General features: G+C 38.4%; 1 protein-coding gene across 1 annotated transcript; it reads left to right on the top strand.

Moving 5' to 3' along the window:
• Positions 1-45: 45 nt before the first annotated feature.
• On the top strand, positions 46-17,113 carry LOC138007602 (meiosis-specific nuclear structural protein 1-like). The gene is made up of 14 exons (XM_068854608.1): positions 46-212; positions 474-695; positions 1,405-1,464; positions 7,758-7,825; positions 9,071-9,173; positions 9,613-9,842; positions 11,267-11,342; positions 12,356-12,496; positions 12,758-12,807; positions 13,677-13,734; positions 14,476-14,598; positions 15,575-15,709; positions 15,802-15,927; positions 16,774-17,113. Exons 1-14 carry the CDS (start codon positions 210-212, stop codon positions 16,879-16,881), a joined length of 1,503 nt encoding a protein of 500 aa, XP_068710709.1. The 5' UTR covers positions 46-209; the 3' UTR covers positions 16,882-17,113.
• The last annotated feature ends 300 nt before the right edge of the window (positions 17,114-17,413 follow it).

Here is a 17,413-nt window from a genome sequence, read left to right as displayed (position 1 = left end):
GTGAGTACTGAACCGAGAGAAACAAGAACTAGCGTGAAAACGAGGCGGAAGCGAGATGGTTGTTACAGCAACAAAATTTGCAAATTTTGAAACAACTTTCTCTGCGTTTTCGAGCATTTTCCTCTCTTAGTTTGGCACCTGGGGACATAGAAAGAAATAACAAGCTTTTTTTGTTATTCGATCATCTTTAGGTTTAGAAGATTGGAATCATGGTGAGTTCGCTAGAGCAGTGAGTTTCTGGAGTAGTCCGCCATCCATAGCAATATTAGCTTTAAATATAACTCTAAATGATAAAAAAACATCATAGAAGGACCAACACTTTTGTTTCTTACCTACCGGTTTAGATTAGCCTTTGCTACCTATTTGTCTGTTTATTTTATTTACAACTATTTCAATGGTAAATAAAATTACGTGTCTGTATACAGTAAGCTTACTTCTTTCAGAACAGAATGTTTGTTCCTCATGGGTTTTAGGCTTCGGTGCGTCGAATGAATCTTGGTCATGCACAGCAGCAGAAGCTACTGGCTGAAAACAGGAGGAAAGAGATTGCTAGGGAAGACCAGATGAAACGAATCAATCAGGAAAGAACTTTGGAAGCAAACATGGCCAGCGAAGAAAGGATTGAGAATAAAAGATTTCTAAGGAGACGTCGGCAGGAAGAAAACGAACGAGAAATGGATGAGGCAATAAGAAAAGTAAAGATGCATTGATGTAGATTCTACAATATGTGAAAAATTGTCTTACGAAACTTTTTAGTTTTGCATCTTCTTATGTTTTCCGTCTTGTCATACTCTCCTCACCCAGTTCTCTGTCCCCCATTTGCATTAGCCATTTATGGCAGACAACTTTTACACAGACAACATGGTTCAATAAAAGGAGGGGTGTTTTTGGACCTTTGTGGGGGGGAAGTAAGGTGCTACACAAGGAAGTTCAAAGGCAATAAATTATGTAGATTGTAAACCATACAAAGCTATGGACACCTCCAGCACTGTACTAAGCTACAAAAGAATAGCGTTGTACAGTGCTGGAGGAGTTCGCCCATAGATTGTTGCATTCCAATGAAAGCAGTGTTTTGGAACTTGCTTTCCAATCTTGGATGGATTATACCTAAAGTTCATAAATCATGCATTCAGAATACATCTAGAATTGAGAAAATAAAAAGTTAATTAGCTACAAAATACTTCAGGCCGAGTTAATGTCTAGAGCAGCCTTACTGGTAAATTACTTTAGTTGTTAAATTTTGCGATTATCAAGTTATGGGTTTTGCTTAAGAGCTACTAGAAGAACCATGGACAGAGTGGAGTGGACTTAGGTTTTTACTTGATGCTCCTTACTGATCCAATTTAGAACGAAGGAAGAGCCACTTGTCAGTTCAATCAAGTAAATAATTATAATTTTTTTTAGCAACAAGAGCAAAAAGAACTCCAACATAGACAACAGGAACAAGAGCAAAGGCTTGCCAAGGTTAGTGTTATTCCAAGATGTCAGCGAGTTATCTGGGAGATAATAAATGTGTTGTCATGACCTATGAGTGAATTAAGTGCATCTCCTGCAAGGATGTACATTTCATGTAGCTAAGAATAAATTCATCCAGGCGAAGGTGCTATTTAGGCGGTAAGTTCATGCTCTGAGCGTCAAAGGGACCTGGTAACAAGTTTGTTCCCAATGTCTCGCAAGACCTGGCATTCTTCCAGATTGCAAATATGCGGAATTTGGAAAGAGAAGACACCCCTGGTGAAAATCTTCAAAGGATCTTTAAGGATCTTCAAAGATCATCATAAAGATCTTAGAAAAGATCTTCAAAATTCCTTGCAAAGATCCTCAAGGATCTCGGCCAAGATCCTTAAAGATCCTCAAGGATCTTGCCAAGATCCTTGAGGATCCTCAAGAATCTTGCCAAAGATCCTTGAGGATCTTTAAGGATCTTCAAGGATTTAAAAGATCTTTTGAGGATCTTGTTAAGATCTTTGTGGATCTTTCCTGAATGTTACCAAGGAATTTAAAAAAAATCCTTAAGGATCTTTATTATTTTAAAAGATCCTTTGAGGATCTTGTTAAGATCTTTGTAGATCTTTATGAATCTTACCAAAGATCTGTAAGGATTTTCAATAATCTTACCAAAGATCTTCAAAGATCCTAATCTATCCTTGAGGATCTTGTCAAAATCTTTGTGATTATTTTGGGTATATTCAATATTCTTACCAATGATCTTCAAGGATGTTTGTGGCTCCATTAAAGAACCAAGATTACTGCCAATTATGGCTTTGATTCACCTCACGGTTAAGATAAGTGCCAGGATGTCATATGGAAAATCTGAAACATGCTAATTTAAAGTGAATTTGGAAATGGCCAATTCCTATTAACTACCGTGAACAACAACAACAACAATATGGCACAAACATCATTTAAACTTTCTTTATTTGCATAGATGTGTTTATCATTGTCAAAATCATAAAAAAAATGGAGTTTAAGGATACAATAATGTAGGGCTGGAAACAAAAACCTAGTAAGTGACAATTTTTGGTCAATTTTTAGTTTTGCACAAAACTAGCCTAAATAGACCTTTTTCTCTTGTACATTTTGTTTTCCCAATACAAATCATGTGATAATACTCAGGAGGATTAGTCCTTGTTTTGCTCATTAAAAAGAGTGCATGCAAGCATTACTATGTCTGCCTCATCATCAATCCAATTTTGATCGGGGTTTATCCCCGTAAACGGGGCTGGCTGGATTTACATACAAAAGAAAAAAGAAAGGACCAATTAACCTCCTGAGTATTATCATAATGACATAATCTGTATTGGGAAAACAAAATGCACAAGCAAAAACGGTCTATTTTGCAAGTTGACTGGAAATGAACTTACATTGCCCTGGTATTGTTTTTTTCGAGAAATAAACTATGCAAAAATACTATTGGCTTCGCATTTGAAAGCAACGGAATCAGCAAAGCAACACCTACCTTTCATTGTTTGATTAACATTTAATAGCATAAGCTTTATGCAACTGTATGCGTCGGTAGCTCATCCGAATGATGCGCACAGCGAAGTACACAGCAGCTTGGTGGTTTGACCCACCGATCAGACTTATTATTTTTCTTTTGTTTGAGATGTTTCTCTCGTTTTTCTTTTCTTGATTTCCTCTGCGATTTTATCGATCTTTGTTAAATTTAAGTTACATGAGACATGCACAAAAAATTAAATAAATAACTCTGATCAGTGGCTCAAACCACTGACCTGTCGTGTACTTTGCTGTGCATATCATTCAGTTGAGCTATCGACACACAGTTATATTAGTTTATAAATGCCATTAAATTTTAATGGAACAATGAAAGGTAAGTGCCGCTTCTCTGATTCCATTGTTTTCAAACATGAAGCCAATAGTATTTTTGCATAGCTTATTTCTTGAAAATAAAGCTCAAATTGCATAAAAAATTACCAGAGCAATGTTCTTAAGTTCATTTCCAATCAACCTGCAAAATTTGGGCTAGTTTTTGAGCACTAAAAGTTGGCCAAACATTGTCACTTTTTGCTTCCAGCCCTTCTATTACAGCAGTTGCAACCCCACACTAATTATTATTTTTTTCCCTCCATTGTGAACAAGTCATTTAAGTCATGTATATTTAATACTACAGTGACAATATTTGCTTGATAAAGGTACGGTAAAAACCTGAATAAATTATACAGAGTAAGAACCAAGTTTTTCCAAGCTACAGTCTGTAGGCTAAGGCTAGGCTACAGACTGTACTCAGGTTCTTAGAATAAAATAATGAGGTTTTGTCATTGGTGGGTATGGCCTATTTTGGGCCATTTCTGAAGTTTGTACAAAGCTTTGCATGATAAACAGAACAAAACTAAAGCAACATTAAAACAATGGTACTATGTTGCTGCTGGGAAAACATGGTACTGGTAGAGCTTGTTATATTAAATTTGTGTATTCAGTGTTTGACTAAATTTCTCAAAATAAGAATCCATTTCAAAATTGTAGGCTAAAATAGGGCTGTCTTAGCCAAAAACGTTCTTACTTGTAAAAGTTCTTATATGTGGTTTCCTGTTTTATTTCTGTACACCGTCATTGCCATCACTGTAGTTGTTGCATAATAATACCAAACATAAGCTTAGCTTACAGGATTAGAGTAACTACAACATTTTTTTCGCTTTGTACCTAAGCTTGGTTTCCTCCGGACAATGCGATTTAAAGATACGTAGTATTATATTGTCTTTTTCCAACCTCTTCAGAAATTCAAGGCAGTGACAACTTGACTACAATGCTATAAAAAGTGCTCATTGCAGTGGTTTAATGGTGACTTGAGTACAACAGCAATGGAGTCTAAAACAAAAGAAGCATATATATATTTTTTAAATCTGGGTTCTCATTGCCTACATAACAGAATATCGTGGACTTTGGTCACCAATTACAGACCACTTATCATGAAATTTCATGCACCATATCCCAGAAGAAATCTCTGCACCCAACGGAAGTGTCAACATTTGGCTGTTTATGTAGGAACACTCAGATCAGACTCAATGTAACTAAATCAAGCGTTCTTTTGCGTTTTAAACCGGGATAATTAAATTCGATGTGAATGTCCATTTCGTTGGCTTCGCTTTTTGTCGGTTATTTTTCTGAAGGATTATGAAAACCTTCCACTACAAGCTTCGTTATTTGTAAACAGAAAGACACTTCACAAAACGTTACAACGCCCGCACTTTGTATTAAGCTTATAAATTATAGAACATTACTTGCACTTTGATTTATAGGACAAAAGCCCATGGAATTAGCATCAAAATTGTTTTATCCAATGCTTACCTCTTTAGGTGAGTTGTTATCAGCAATTCCTTCCAGTAGACAAGCATTTTACATTGTAAAAGAACTAAAATATGATAAGGACTTGCAGTAAACCGAAAATCGGAATAACCGCCCGATCTGTGGCTGGTGTGAGCCCGCAATTTTTGGTGCTGGCCTACTGCTGACCAGAGCGGCTCAAATCCAAGATGGCTGATCCTCAATGATGTTCGAGGGGATCGTTTAAGGGTTTTTCCCACTGGTTCAAGAACAAACGCCATACTGAAAAGTGAAGGAAGTCATTCGAAGGTCATCAAGTGAAGCTTGCTTTGAGAAAGTTTAAGTTTTAGTAATCTCAGTGAAGTGAGACAGAACATGCGTCACCCATTGCTCCCACTTCACTTCCGTTTCCAAGTTTTGGACGATGGTTTTCTTCAAATTATAACTGGGATAGATGAGCTGACGGTCAGGTTACAATGTTTTCAGACTGGACATGCAACTTAATGTTAACTTCATTTTAAGTTAGTGCATGTAAATAAGTAAACGATCTCTTATAGAACAAACGATTGGTTTATTTGTATTTGATGCATTTTTTGGCTAGACAATGAAGTAATGATCCTTGTATAAACAAGAGCAATAGCACTTTCTTTAGTGATGTTTTTCGTTCCGGTTCTTGTCACTTAACCCATTGTCATTTAATAAAATTTAAATAAAATGATTCTTTTGTCAGACTATACTGATAAAATCTAATAAGGTATTGTGTAACATAACGCAATTGGGTTTTTGTTTCACTGATTTTTTTATTTATTGGTATAAATGAACTCCTTTACTCCTTTAGATTATTTCTCAGTTTCGACAGTCACAACCTTTAATAATCCTAAAAAGATCCTAATTCTTGAGACAAAAAAGGTACAGGACATTATTTAATTGAGGCATCAACAGGTTCTCCCTAAAGCTTTTGACTCCCAAAAAAGATCCTTTAAGAAAATCCCAAAAAGATCTTTAAGATGAATCCCTTTAAAATCCTAATGGTGTTCAAGAACCCCCTTTAAAGATGCAATGGTAACTAATCTATTGCAATTACTGAGTTCCCCCAAACATCTGTCTTAGACCTTTAAGGATCTTTAAGGATCCTGATAGAAATCCCATTAAGGTCCTCAAGAATTCCTTGAGGATCTTTCATAGATCCTAAGGAGATCCTTTGATTGATCCTCAAAGGATCTTTATAAAGATCCTAAAAGATCCTCGAGAATTGTTTGAGGATCTCTTAAGGATCCTAAAAAGATCCTTTGACTGTTCTTGAAAAGATCTTTATCAAGATCCGTGAAGATCCTCAAGGATGTCATGAAGATCTTTGAAAGATCTCTTTGATTAGATTACAAAGATCTTTCCAAAGATCTTTGAAAGATCCTTAAAGATTAATAGAGGATTTATCAAGGATCTTCAAAGATCTTAATAAAGATCTTTTCAAGATCAGTTAAAAGATCCTTTTAAGATCCTTGGAAGATCCTCAAAGAATTCTTGAGGATCTGTAAGGATCCTTACCAAGATTTTGAAACTTACTCTCACTAGGATCTTTGTAAGATCCTCACAGGATCCTCACTGGCTCTTTGGGGATCTTTACAACTCCTAATTGCAATTGAAGATCTTTAAAGAACTTTCAAAGATCCTTCAAGGATAATTGAAAGATCCTCATCTTCAAAGATCTTTTGCAGGTCCTTGAGGATCTTTAAGGATCCTTGAAGATCTTCAAGGATCCTCTGAGGTTTTTCACCAGGGACGCTCACTGTACTTCGAAGACCGCTTTTGTTTCATTTCCAGTATCGATAAATTCTAGTGATAATACTATCAGATATTCATATCATTCATACATTCATATCATATCATTCATACATTCCGTATACTATCAGATATTCAATTTTTTTGTTAACACACAGAATTACTTTTTAACATTGTCGAGAATAATTTATGATCTTTTCAGTCACTTCGATCAACAGCCAAAATTCAGCGCGCTATCACCCATTTCTCAGGTAGCGATTTTCACGGGCTGCCGGCGCTAATAGCGACATCACTGCTCCCGCCTTCCAGTGACTCTTGCTCTCAGAGCAAGTAAAAAGATTGTAACAACCATCAACCATCATCCAAAATTCCTCCTTATTTCAGCTTTAAAACTGCAGGTAGTCACCAAGCAGTTAGTATTCTGAGAAGATTTTACTAAAAGTCTTTCTACATGTATTTGATGGTCAAAACCATTAGAGAGCTTGATCAGGGGGAATATCTTGTGAATTTATAATGTTGTGGTTCGAATTTTTTCTTGGTTTAACCCGTTGACCCCTGGGGATGAGACCCTTAAGGAACAGATTTTACTCTGTCTAGCAGGAGATGATTTTACTCATCAACAGGGTGCGTCCTAGGGCATTTGAGGTGTCAATGAGTTATCTTTAAGATTTTTCAAACAAGTTCAATCAAAATTATTCTGACTTTTCCTTGTCTAGTATTCTCCATCATAATCGGAAACAAAGGAAAATCGAGGTTGAACTAGTTTGAAACTTTTCGAACCAAGTAAAAAATTGAACCATAACATATGAAAGTACAGTTCTAAGATTTTTTTATTTTCTTCACATTCAGAGCCTTCAGAGGCCTAACAGGGTTGTTTCCAAAGTACTAACAGCTGTAAGACCATTGACTGTAAAAAAAAAGTGCTCTCAAAGTACCTTTAATTTAACTGTCTTCTAAAAAGTGGGATGATAAACAAACGTATTAATTCAAAATTTTAAGAAGGAAGCAGAAATGTACTTGTTGTTTGTTATAGGATTATATAACATTGGGGACACCTAAGATTATTGAGAAATCTCTCCATGGTGGCATACAAGACTAGCAATAATATTCAATTGATAATTATGCATTTGAGCAGTCAGTAAGATTGTTTGCAGTGACATGTGTATTACGTTTTGTGTATCCTACTCTATCATTAGGAATTAGAACATCTGAAACTTGAGAGGGTGCGTGAGGAAAAGCTCAGGCAGCAAATAAGAGAAAACAGGTACTGTGCCAGCCAAGAGAACTTAACAGTGAGATGAGTACTCTTGTCCTTCTGCTTCTGCTTTACGGTGATTGTACCCATAACCTCTATTATAATTCAGTTTTATTAGTTAGTTAATTTAGTTAGTTTCTCAATAAAATGATGCAATATGAATTATCATCATCATCATCATTTATTATTACAGGTGGTGTCCAAATTTTAAGCAAAACCAGTTATTAGGGTTTACATGTATAGTAAAGACACTGAATGTCTGATGACCTCTTTAAAGTCCCAGATGGTAGTTTTTACCAATCAACCTCCAAGCTCATGCTGGATGTCATATACACTGTACAACCACTCAGAACTAATGGAGACATTGTTGTGAGCAAGGGTTATTTGTGGCCTTTGATGTGATTCACATCATGTAGTTAAATCCTTTCATTGTACAGTCACATTAACGTCAAAAATAGATGAAGAAAGAGCCATGCTTTCATCCCATGCGCAGCTTGGATGAGTCCATATGGTCATTGAATATCCACCATATCTTTAAATATTTTTTGTATCAAATGAATACAGCTTTAATGAAGAATAACTTTTGCGATGAACTGTTAAGGGTCGCTGTTAAAAATTAAATGAAAATAATGAAAACAGACGGAAAAAAATTATCTCGCATACTTTTCCTTGCCCTCATTTCTTGCATTCATTGCCTTCATTTCATGCATTGAATTGTACTAATTGCATCAGTTTTTCACCACAGCTACGTACGTGTAACACTGTTGTTGTCACTTGCTGCTCAAAGTTTGATCATGCTTGGACAATTAGTTTTATCAAATTTTGGTTTTTGGTGATGGGGAACCAAAGTACCCAGATAAAAATCTCTCCTGCTCTAGGAGTTGGGAATTAAGAATATTATGCAAATGTCAGTGCTCTCTTTTGTGACCTAAGCCTCTTTCCTAGTTGGTAACCCTTTTTCTGTTTGGCATTATTTTTTGATGACCTTTTTTTTTGGAGTAGGGCACTAAAGGTGATTAGGTGTTGTGGCTATGAATTGTTTTAAAAAGACCTTTCCAGTAATACACAAATAGAGTCAACTTCCAATTCATGCCTACATGTACAGTATTAAGTGTTATTATTGTGTACAGAAATAGCCATTGAATTTCCAGGAGACTCTTAGTGGTTCCAAGTCCCTCCAAACAGATAGCTGGGCCCTTTTGTCATGACTGAAATAAAATATTATTGTTTAATGTGCAAACATTCCACTTTTAGTGTTGAGTTGAGAGAGCTTGAGGCTAAGTTAAAATCCGGATACATGAATCGTGAAAGGGCAGCGCAGTTGGCAGAAAGGTTTGCTCAAGAAGAGCAAAATCAGGTTGGTCTTTTTGGTGGTGAATGGATTTTTCAAAATTATACTAAACATTACAAGGGTTTCTTTTGAGTTATATGGGCTAAGGAGATTTTGCGCATTTTGTATGACTGTATTTTCTTGGAGGTGTTAAAATTCTCTTTTAACTGTCCGCACGGTCTGTGGTCATTAGCTTGCAATAATTGATGGGTCAGTTTAGCAGACAGTATTCTACTGATTAACCTACTAAATTTCAAAGTTTTATTATGTTGCTTGATTCAGAAATAATAATAAATATCGAACTTATTTTGATATCATGAAATTCATGGGACAACAACGTTGGTCGTGCACTTGCAGTTTTTTTCATTTTCCTTAGAAAAGTGAATCATTTATTACGATTGTCGGTATTAAAGTGAAACATTGTAACTTGCCAATGCTTTTATTTATTTTTAATATGATAAATAAGGTGGAAGAAAAACGGATTCATGCCAAGATGCAAGAAGAATACAAACGAGCCCTGGAAGTTGAGAAAGAGAAGGAGATGCAAAGATGGGAGGAGAGTGTGCAGTACCAGGAGCAGCTTGAGAGACAACTAGCAGAGAAGGAACGTAGGAAACAGGACGCTTATGAGGAATTCCTCAAAGAGAAACTAATGATTGATGAAATTGTAAGGAAGATTTATGAAGAGGATCAAAGGTGTGTACGCAAAAACTGCCAACTAATGCAAAGGAGGGATATGGAAATCTGAAAGGAAAGGAAAGGAAAGGAAAGGAACTTTATTTAAGTGTCTAGTCGTTCTAGCGCTGGAGCACAAATTGGGAAGACACTGCAAACTGAAATTAACAGTTAACACAAATCAAGTCAAAGAAAGAGAAATCAGGTTGCCTTTTAAGGTTCACAAATATTCGATTCCAGGGCAAAAGTTTGTTTTATTTTTTGCTTTCATTGGTGGTTTGGCTGCCAATATGGCACCGGAATACTACGGCATCTTTAGCCATGCAAAACGTAGAAAAAAAATCCTTTCCGCATACAGTCATTTGCAATCACGAAATGGATTTATAACCATTGTGAATTCAGCCGCAGAAAACTTTTTAACCTTGGCTACTATCCAAATGCAAGTTGAAGAAATATTTATTTGGGAATCAAACGAAAGAAAGCGTCGTGCTTTTCGCTACTCGAGGACTATTACTAATAGTCCTCTACTAGCGTAGCCAATCAAAATGCAGGATTTGTATTGGTCCACTAGTTGGGTGATACTCACTAAATAGATAATATTACACAGTGTCAAGAAGATATGAATTTTATGTTCTCGTGGCAAGAACAATATCTCACTCGTGAGATATTGCTTGATTTATCCCACTCGTGAGATATTGTTCTTGCCACGAGAACACGAATTCATATCTTTGAGCTAAGGTATAATTTTGTCTTTATTATATGGACAATAAATATACATGGTAGAGATTGAAAAGCAGGCTTTGATACAAAATTAATGCTGGGTATTAATACAAACAAAAAAGGCGGGAATCGTGACGTCGTTCCTCAGTAATTATGACCACTCGTGTTACAGACGAAAAATATGCCACTCGGTTACCGAATGTTGTGGTTTTAGTTCCGGGTAATACACTCCCGTCCACGTAATAAAATATTGCATCTAACGCCGGCAGAAAAATGACCTTTGTCTTGTTGCAAGTTCTGTATATTAAGGTCGTGTTCTATTTTGGTTGGTTGGGTTTTTTTTTTTTTTTTTGTTCTATTGGGAAAAAACCGTTTTCGGTTGGTTTGGTTGATCAACCTTTTCAACCGGCATCATAGCCTGCGAACAGGCTCCTGGCGAGGACGGAAAGAAACATTCGGCGAGGGCGAAACAAAATAAGCCGGCATCAAAGTAAGTTGAAACGGTTGAAAAAGCATGGGAAGCGACCGCTGTCGTTCACACTGGCTTTTTAAAGTCGGCCGCGAGAAGTCTGGGAATGACTGTTCCCAGGAGTTACCGCGTTTCAACCGACAACGGTTGGAAAAGTTTTCTAGTGGGAAACCTCAACCGCTTCAACCTAAACCGGTTGCGGCTGAAACAGTTGATCCCATTAGAACACAACCTAAGTTTCGTCTTTCATCACCAGGGAGCTTGAAAATAGACTGCAGAAACAGAGGGCAACACAGAGGTACATCGAAGAGTTCAAAACCAAGCGAGAAGAGGTTTGTAATAACAAGCGATACCGGCTAAATCTCTGCAATAGAAAATGAATCTTCATACGAATAGAGTATTCGTTTAGGGCACCAACGTGGCCGCTTTCTTTTGTTGTTGTCAACCTCGTTCCCAGGGTCTCTCATCTTAACGCCTGGGGCGAGCGAGGAGAGACCCTGGTAGGGTCTGGTCACGTGTCTCCCAGAATCTGGGAGATGACAATTTATCCAATGAATGGAGGGGCGGCTTAGTAAGAATTTTGTCTATACTGAGACTACGGGAGTGCGGAATGTGTTGTCACCAAAACAAACCAAGTTTCACGTTCCTGCGGTATGTGAACATATGCTCTTCTGTGGCTATGTCCGGCGATAATAGTTTGCAAACGCCGAGGAAAACATAAACATCGTCTGTCATAAGTTGCTGTAGATTGTGCGGTTCAGTCAAAGATGTTTTACATTGTAAAAATCTGTTCAAGAAGTCCACTGAAGAATGGCTCGCCTTAGCCGAGGCTGTGTTTGGAGGAACTTTACAACGCCATGAATTAAGGCCACAAACGCGACAAATTCCTTGTTTAGAGAGGACCCCTCCCTAGTGTTTTCAATTGTCACGGAAGCACGTGACCAGACCCTACCAGGGTCTCTCCTCGCTCGAGAGACCCTGGGAACGAGGTTGTGTTGTTGTTTTTTCTGTTTTCAAGTAATGCACCAGTATGGCGGTTATGTCGTGCTGTGCATGTTTGCCACTGCATGTCCTCAATATACGGCCAGACAATGACGCACAAAGTTGGGCTGCGTCTTCAGTAACTTTTTAGAGATCATAATGAAACCTAACCCCGCCCTCGTCGTATGTTTTTATTTTTCAAATTCCCCCTCTCTCCCAGTCCCTCGGCTTGCTTTCCCAACATCAACCTTCGTGATGATTCAGAGCAGGCTTGGATTTCACCGAAGTTTAACTTGGTAAAGAAAGGTCGCCTGTTTTAACTGATTTCTGAATTGAACAGTCCCTGTCGTCTGCTTATTTTCAGTGGAAGCAACATGAACGTCAGTTGATGGAAGAAGAGAACGAGCGAATTCTTGAGTTTGCTAAACAACAACAGAAAAGAGAAGAGGACAGAATGGAGAAGAAGAAACAACAGGAAGAGAGCATGGCGGCTGTACAGCATAAGGTGAGAACAACATATACAGTAGACTTCTTATCAGCCGAAAAATCAGCTGTTTTACAATATCCTGCGTAGTAAGCCCCTGAGTTGTGAAATGAGAGGCGGAAGCGATATCCTGCATCTTTGACAGTCGTTCGCAGGCAGTTCGCGCGCGGAAAGAGGAGGCGTTACCCTCTTTCCACTCGCGCCGCTAAAACAAGTTTGTTTTTTAGTATAGTGTTTTCTTTTGTTTGACTTCACGAGCCTAATCATCCATTTTTGCTGCAGCTCTCCAAACAAATCCGGGAAGAAAACGAGGCCAGGGAGGAACTGGAAAGGTACAGTTTAGTAATCTTCATTAACAACTCCAATTCATTCATCTTTATGATGTTAGAGCGGTTTTCAAATGAGTGTCGTAAAACCAAAACCAAAGTAATTACTTTGGCCAATCAAAAAGGGCGGAGACAATCCAGTAAACCAATTAAGTAATTGCACGTAGCCGACACAAAGGGCGGGAAAATGTGCACCCGCGAGCCGCGATTGGTTTTCGTTTCACTTCTGATTGGTTGAAAAAGTGACGCGAGAACTTTGAACCAATCACCGAGTGAAGTAATGCAAAATCAAAGTAATTCACTAATTACTTTCGACAATCAATTGAGAACCACTCCATGCGTTACACAGCAGGATGAGTAATTAGATGAGTAATTAAATGACTTATCAACGTTACAAATCGTTTTTTTTTTCTGAAGAGGGAAAATTCTGACTACTCGAACTTAAACCTCCGGAGCTGATTATGCACGAGGCTCTATTCTAATATTTTCGAATGCAGTATGTTAAAACATGACCCTTTTTTCTTAAAAGCTTTTTTATGCGTCTTCCAAGAGAAAGAAGAGAAAAGGAAGTCTCACGCTCTACAAAAGATACAAAGGCATTCTTGGTACCCTAAATATCCAGGTTGTTGAGGAACGCAGATTTAATCCACGTATGAATCAATATACGGTGATTGATTCGAACCTGGGACAAATCCCTGGAAGGCGAGCGGCTCTCGACAAAACGAAAAGAGTATAGAGAAGGAAATAAACATGCAGACATGCAAATAGCCTGTTTTCGGTTTTAATGCCGCAGATTGATTGGAGCGATCTTCGTGTGGTAAATAAAGATGATATGACGATGATGAACGACTTAAATACTAAAACATTCATTTCAGAATTCGAACTGAACTTTACCTTGAAGAGCAAGAGGAGCTGGAGAGGCAAAAAGAGAAGGTACAGGAAAAATAATTGTGAAGGCAGTGAGCTACAGTATGTAAGCTCGAGAACTTCTTTAATTGGCAATGGGTGTGCACTTTTTTTAAATTAGTGTTATGACGAGTGCTACTTTCCGAATGGGACCTATAGCGGCACGTATAGGAGAGAAATTGCTTCTAATATATTTTAAGACCTCGTTTCGACACCGGTGGCTCATTTGGTTGAACATCGGGCTGCCATGCGGCAGGTCGCGGGTTCTCGAACCTTACTGAATCAAAACTCAGGATCTTGAAATAACTGAGGAGAAAGTGCTTCCTTTCTAATTTCATTTGCAAATGGTTAGACGTTATAGTCTTTTCGGAAAAGGACCCTGAACCGTAGTCCCCGGCTCACAAATATCTGCCATGTTCATAAGTTCGCTGTGGGACGTTAAGAACCCACACACTATTCGAGAACATTAGGGGATGAAATTCCCGGTGTTGTGGCCTCCCTTTGTTAGTGTATGGGTGGGTGGGTATAGCAGGTCCTCATCAGCTGAATAGCTGCCAAAACTGTTAAACTCCTCAAACAAATAACAAACAAGCAAACAAACAGGGTCAGTGAAACCTTTATGAAATTCTGTTGTTTTGTCAAATGACGCAGGTGAAGGTTGGGATGATTCCAAGGACGCACAGTTTCAAATCAGTGTACGTAACAATACCATCGCAGTTTCTCAGCTGTGTGAGAATTGATGTTTGTGATTGCTTGCTTATCTTTCAGATGGCAATCGAGAACAAGATTCGTCAGCGGTTGGACTTACAGAGCACGCGCCGACAGCAGCTGGAGTTCAAGGAGCAGAAGAGGCAAGCAGAGAGAGAAGAAGAAGACGAGTTTAGGAGGAAGGTACCGAACTCAACGATGTTACCCGAATTTACTAGGAAAAAATTGAACGACCGAGAAACCAGGTCCTTAGGGTGATACTGAGAGAGTATTTTGAGACTGAATAATAAAGTTGGCACCCGAGTAAAATTCAAAGACGCCGCTTCGTATATTGCATACATACCTTCACGTTGACCAGTCAGTTAGCAAGATTATGAAATTTAGAGATGTATAACAAATTAATGCATATCAGTGAGTCGTGCCAGTCTCCTGTGCATTGTTTTGAGGGGCACTGGCGATCCAAACCTCTCTGTAAGAGTCGAGGTTGGTCTTCAACGACAATGTTCAACGGAATAGATGTCACAGTAATACTTGGTCCTTTTTTCTTTGTTTTTTTTTTTAGTTGGGGAGATGAATTTAAATTTACTTTGCTTCATTGTCTCGGTCTCTACAATTTACAATAGACCGAATGCATAAATTGCAGCCAAAAATGCATTCTTTTGCTTTTGTGCTAATTAGACCCCCTAGCCTCGCTCTTAAGCAACATTTTTTTTGTATTTTGTTCATGCAAACGAGTCTAGTGAGTCTAATTAGCACATAAACAAAAGAATAGTTTTGTGGTCGCCATTTATGCATTCGGTCTATACTTTTTTTTTTTAAACTCGTTAAACGTACGTGAAAATGAAATATATACAAAAAAATAAAAATTACTATTACAAAGCATTTGTTTATGTATAAACTATGTACAAATACATTTAAAATATCTAACTATTGGATTTAAAGATATGCTTATTTAGAAGACGTTTAAACATGAGAATATCCTTGGAGCTTTTAACAATACAGTAAGGGGGTAAAGAACACCAAAACTTGGTAGCCAGAAATTAAATGATCTATGGCGCCATTCTAAGTTAAAATTTGGTAGCATAAAAAGTGTGCCAGACCCTCTGAGAATTCTGTGCGCATTGAAATTTCTTAAAGTTTGTTTTAATTCTTTTGTCAGATGCTTGAGAAGTTTGCCGAAGATGATAGAATTGAACAAATGAATGCGCAAAAGAGACGCATGAAACAGCTTGAGCACAAGAAGGCTGTTGAACGACTAATCGAAGACAGAAGACTGCAATTCCAGAGAGAGAGGGTAAAGAAAGAAGCTGTAGTTTATTTGCTGCTTTGTTGATAGAAACGTTTAAAAAACAAAAGACCCATCATTACGTTTTTTTTCGTTTACAGGAAGCAGAACTTGAAGCCCGTCGGGAACAAGAGCGAATGGACGAGTATAAGAGACAGGTCATTGAACAAGAAAGACAGAGATTGCTTAAAGAACACGCTTCGAAACTACTCGGCTTTTTACCCAAGGTGAGTGTATCCAATATCACGTTTTCACTTTTACAATGACCTTCCATTGGAGGGGGTGGGGGTGGGGGTGGGGGTGGGGGTGAGTAAAATGCCATTGTGGCTCCCGTTTTGGGAACTGGACAGAGTAATCTTCGTTCATAGTTGTTGTGGTTTTCGGCTTTTGTTTCCTACAGTTCTTACTTTGCTGTACGTCACATGAAGCAATTGTCGATTGTGATGGGAGTCAGCGCGCCATGTAGCTAGCCGTTAGGCTGCTTGCTTACTCTCCCTCCTTCCCCCCACCCCCCCCCCCCCCCCCCCCGCCAATCCCTACGTAAAGAGGAGTGAACACAGTTCTGCTATTTTTCAAGGTCGCAGTGTCCGACATTCAGTGTGGCACAAGAGAAAAGCTTGTCTAGAGTCTTAGTGTTTCGTTTTTCAAGTCGTTTCCTACATTTTTCAGTTTGCGTCACACAAAGCAAAAGCCTAGTATGTTGGGAATGGGGATTTTCATCGCGCCATATTTCCGTTAGGCTCCTGCTCTTTCACCTTCCGCTACTCCCTCCCCAAAGGGGAGTGGACATTAGTCCTGCTATTTTTCCAGGTCCAATTGTCCTGTACCGGGTCAACGGTATTGAGGTGATTAAAATAAGCGCAAAAATCTCGGCCGACTATCAATGAGGCTCTAGAAAAAAGCTTAGTAATTTAATTTTACAAATATTTTGTCATGTGTGAAGTTGTGGGTACACCCATAAAATCTCCCGAACGAGCTTCGGTTGATGTAAGATAAAAATCATAATGTTAAGTAACAGTGTACATGGATTGGAAAGAGTGCTTGTTCTAACTGTGACTTTGATTGCTCTTCAGGGTGTGTTGCGTGACGAGGGCGACCTGGATTTGTTTGACGATAAGTTCAAAGATGCCTATACACCTAAACGTGACGGGTACTTTGATGACGACGACGAAAGCTATTAACTACAGATGGCTTATTTGTTACATTGTCGAATTTAGACCAATTTGGCTTTTGAAATTTGTATTCTGAGCTCTTAAAATGATGGCCTCGATGTTCCCAGTGAAAACACTTGCGTCGTCCCTTGGTTAATCAGAAAATGCGAACGCAAATTGCGAAGTAGTCTGTTAACATGTAAATAAAGGTCTATGTTATAAAGGCTCGATATTTTCAAATAAAATTTGAGATGAAAAAGAACTGTCTTCTCTTGGCCCCCTCATTCAGTTTCTTGGTCTGTGTGATGCCATGTGAAGCTTTTTCAACACCGCATAGTCTTCAAGCAGGCTCTACAGTTCTGGCAGTGAAAATCATGTGAATGGCGAAGAAGATCATGATGCGAAGCGGCGAGAAGATTGGTACTGAAAAATCGCGGTTTCTTCGCCGTTCACTTGATTTTCGCTGTGACGAACTGGACGGCGTATTCGTGGGATACGCGCCCGCCGCCGCGGATTTGAATTGAGCTAGTGTTGTAAGGTGACTTTGCAATCATTCTTAGCT

The sequence above is a fragment of the Montipora foliosa genome, chromosome 6 (assembly GCF_036669935.1).
Source record: "Montipora foliosa isolate CH-2021 chromosome 6, ASM3666993v2, whole genome shotgun sequence".
Lineage (NCBI taxonomy): Eukaryota > Metazoa > Cnidaria > Anthozoa > Scleractinia > Acroporidae > Montipora > Montipora foliosa.
The sequence above is the reverse complement of the archived record's forward strand: the minus strand, read 5'-3'. Positions and strand labels throughout refer to the sequence as shown.

What these genes read in the sequence shown, in the direction of transcription:
- LOC138007602 (XM_068854608.1), top strand. An exon ending in ATTTATGAAGAGGATCAAAG is followed by an intron (nt 9,843 to 11,266) that starts GTGTGTACGCAA and finishes TTTCATCACCAG; the next exon opens with GGAGCTTGAAAATAGACTGC. An exon ending in GCCAGGGAGGAACTGGAAAG is followed by an intron (nt 12,808 to 13,676) that starts GTACAGTTTAGT and finishes CATTCATTTCAG; the next exon opens with AATTCGAACTGAACTTTACC.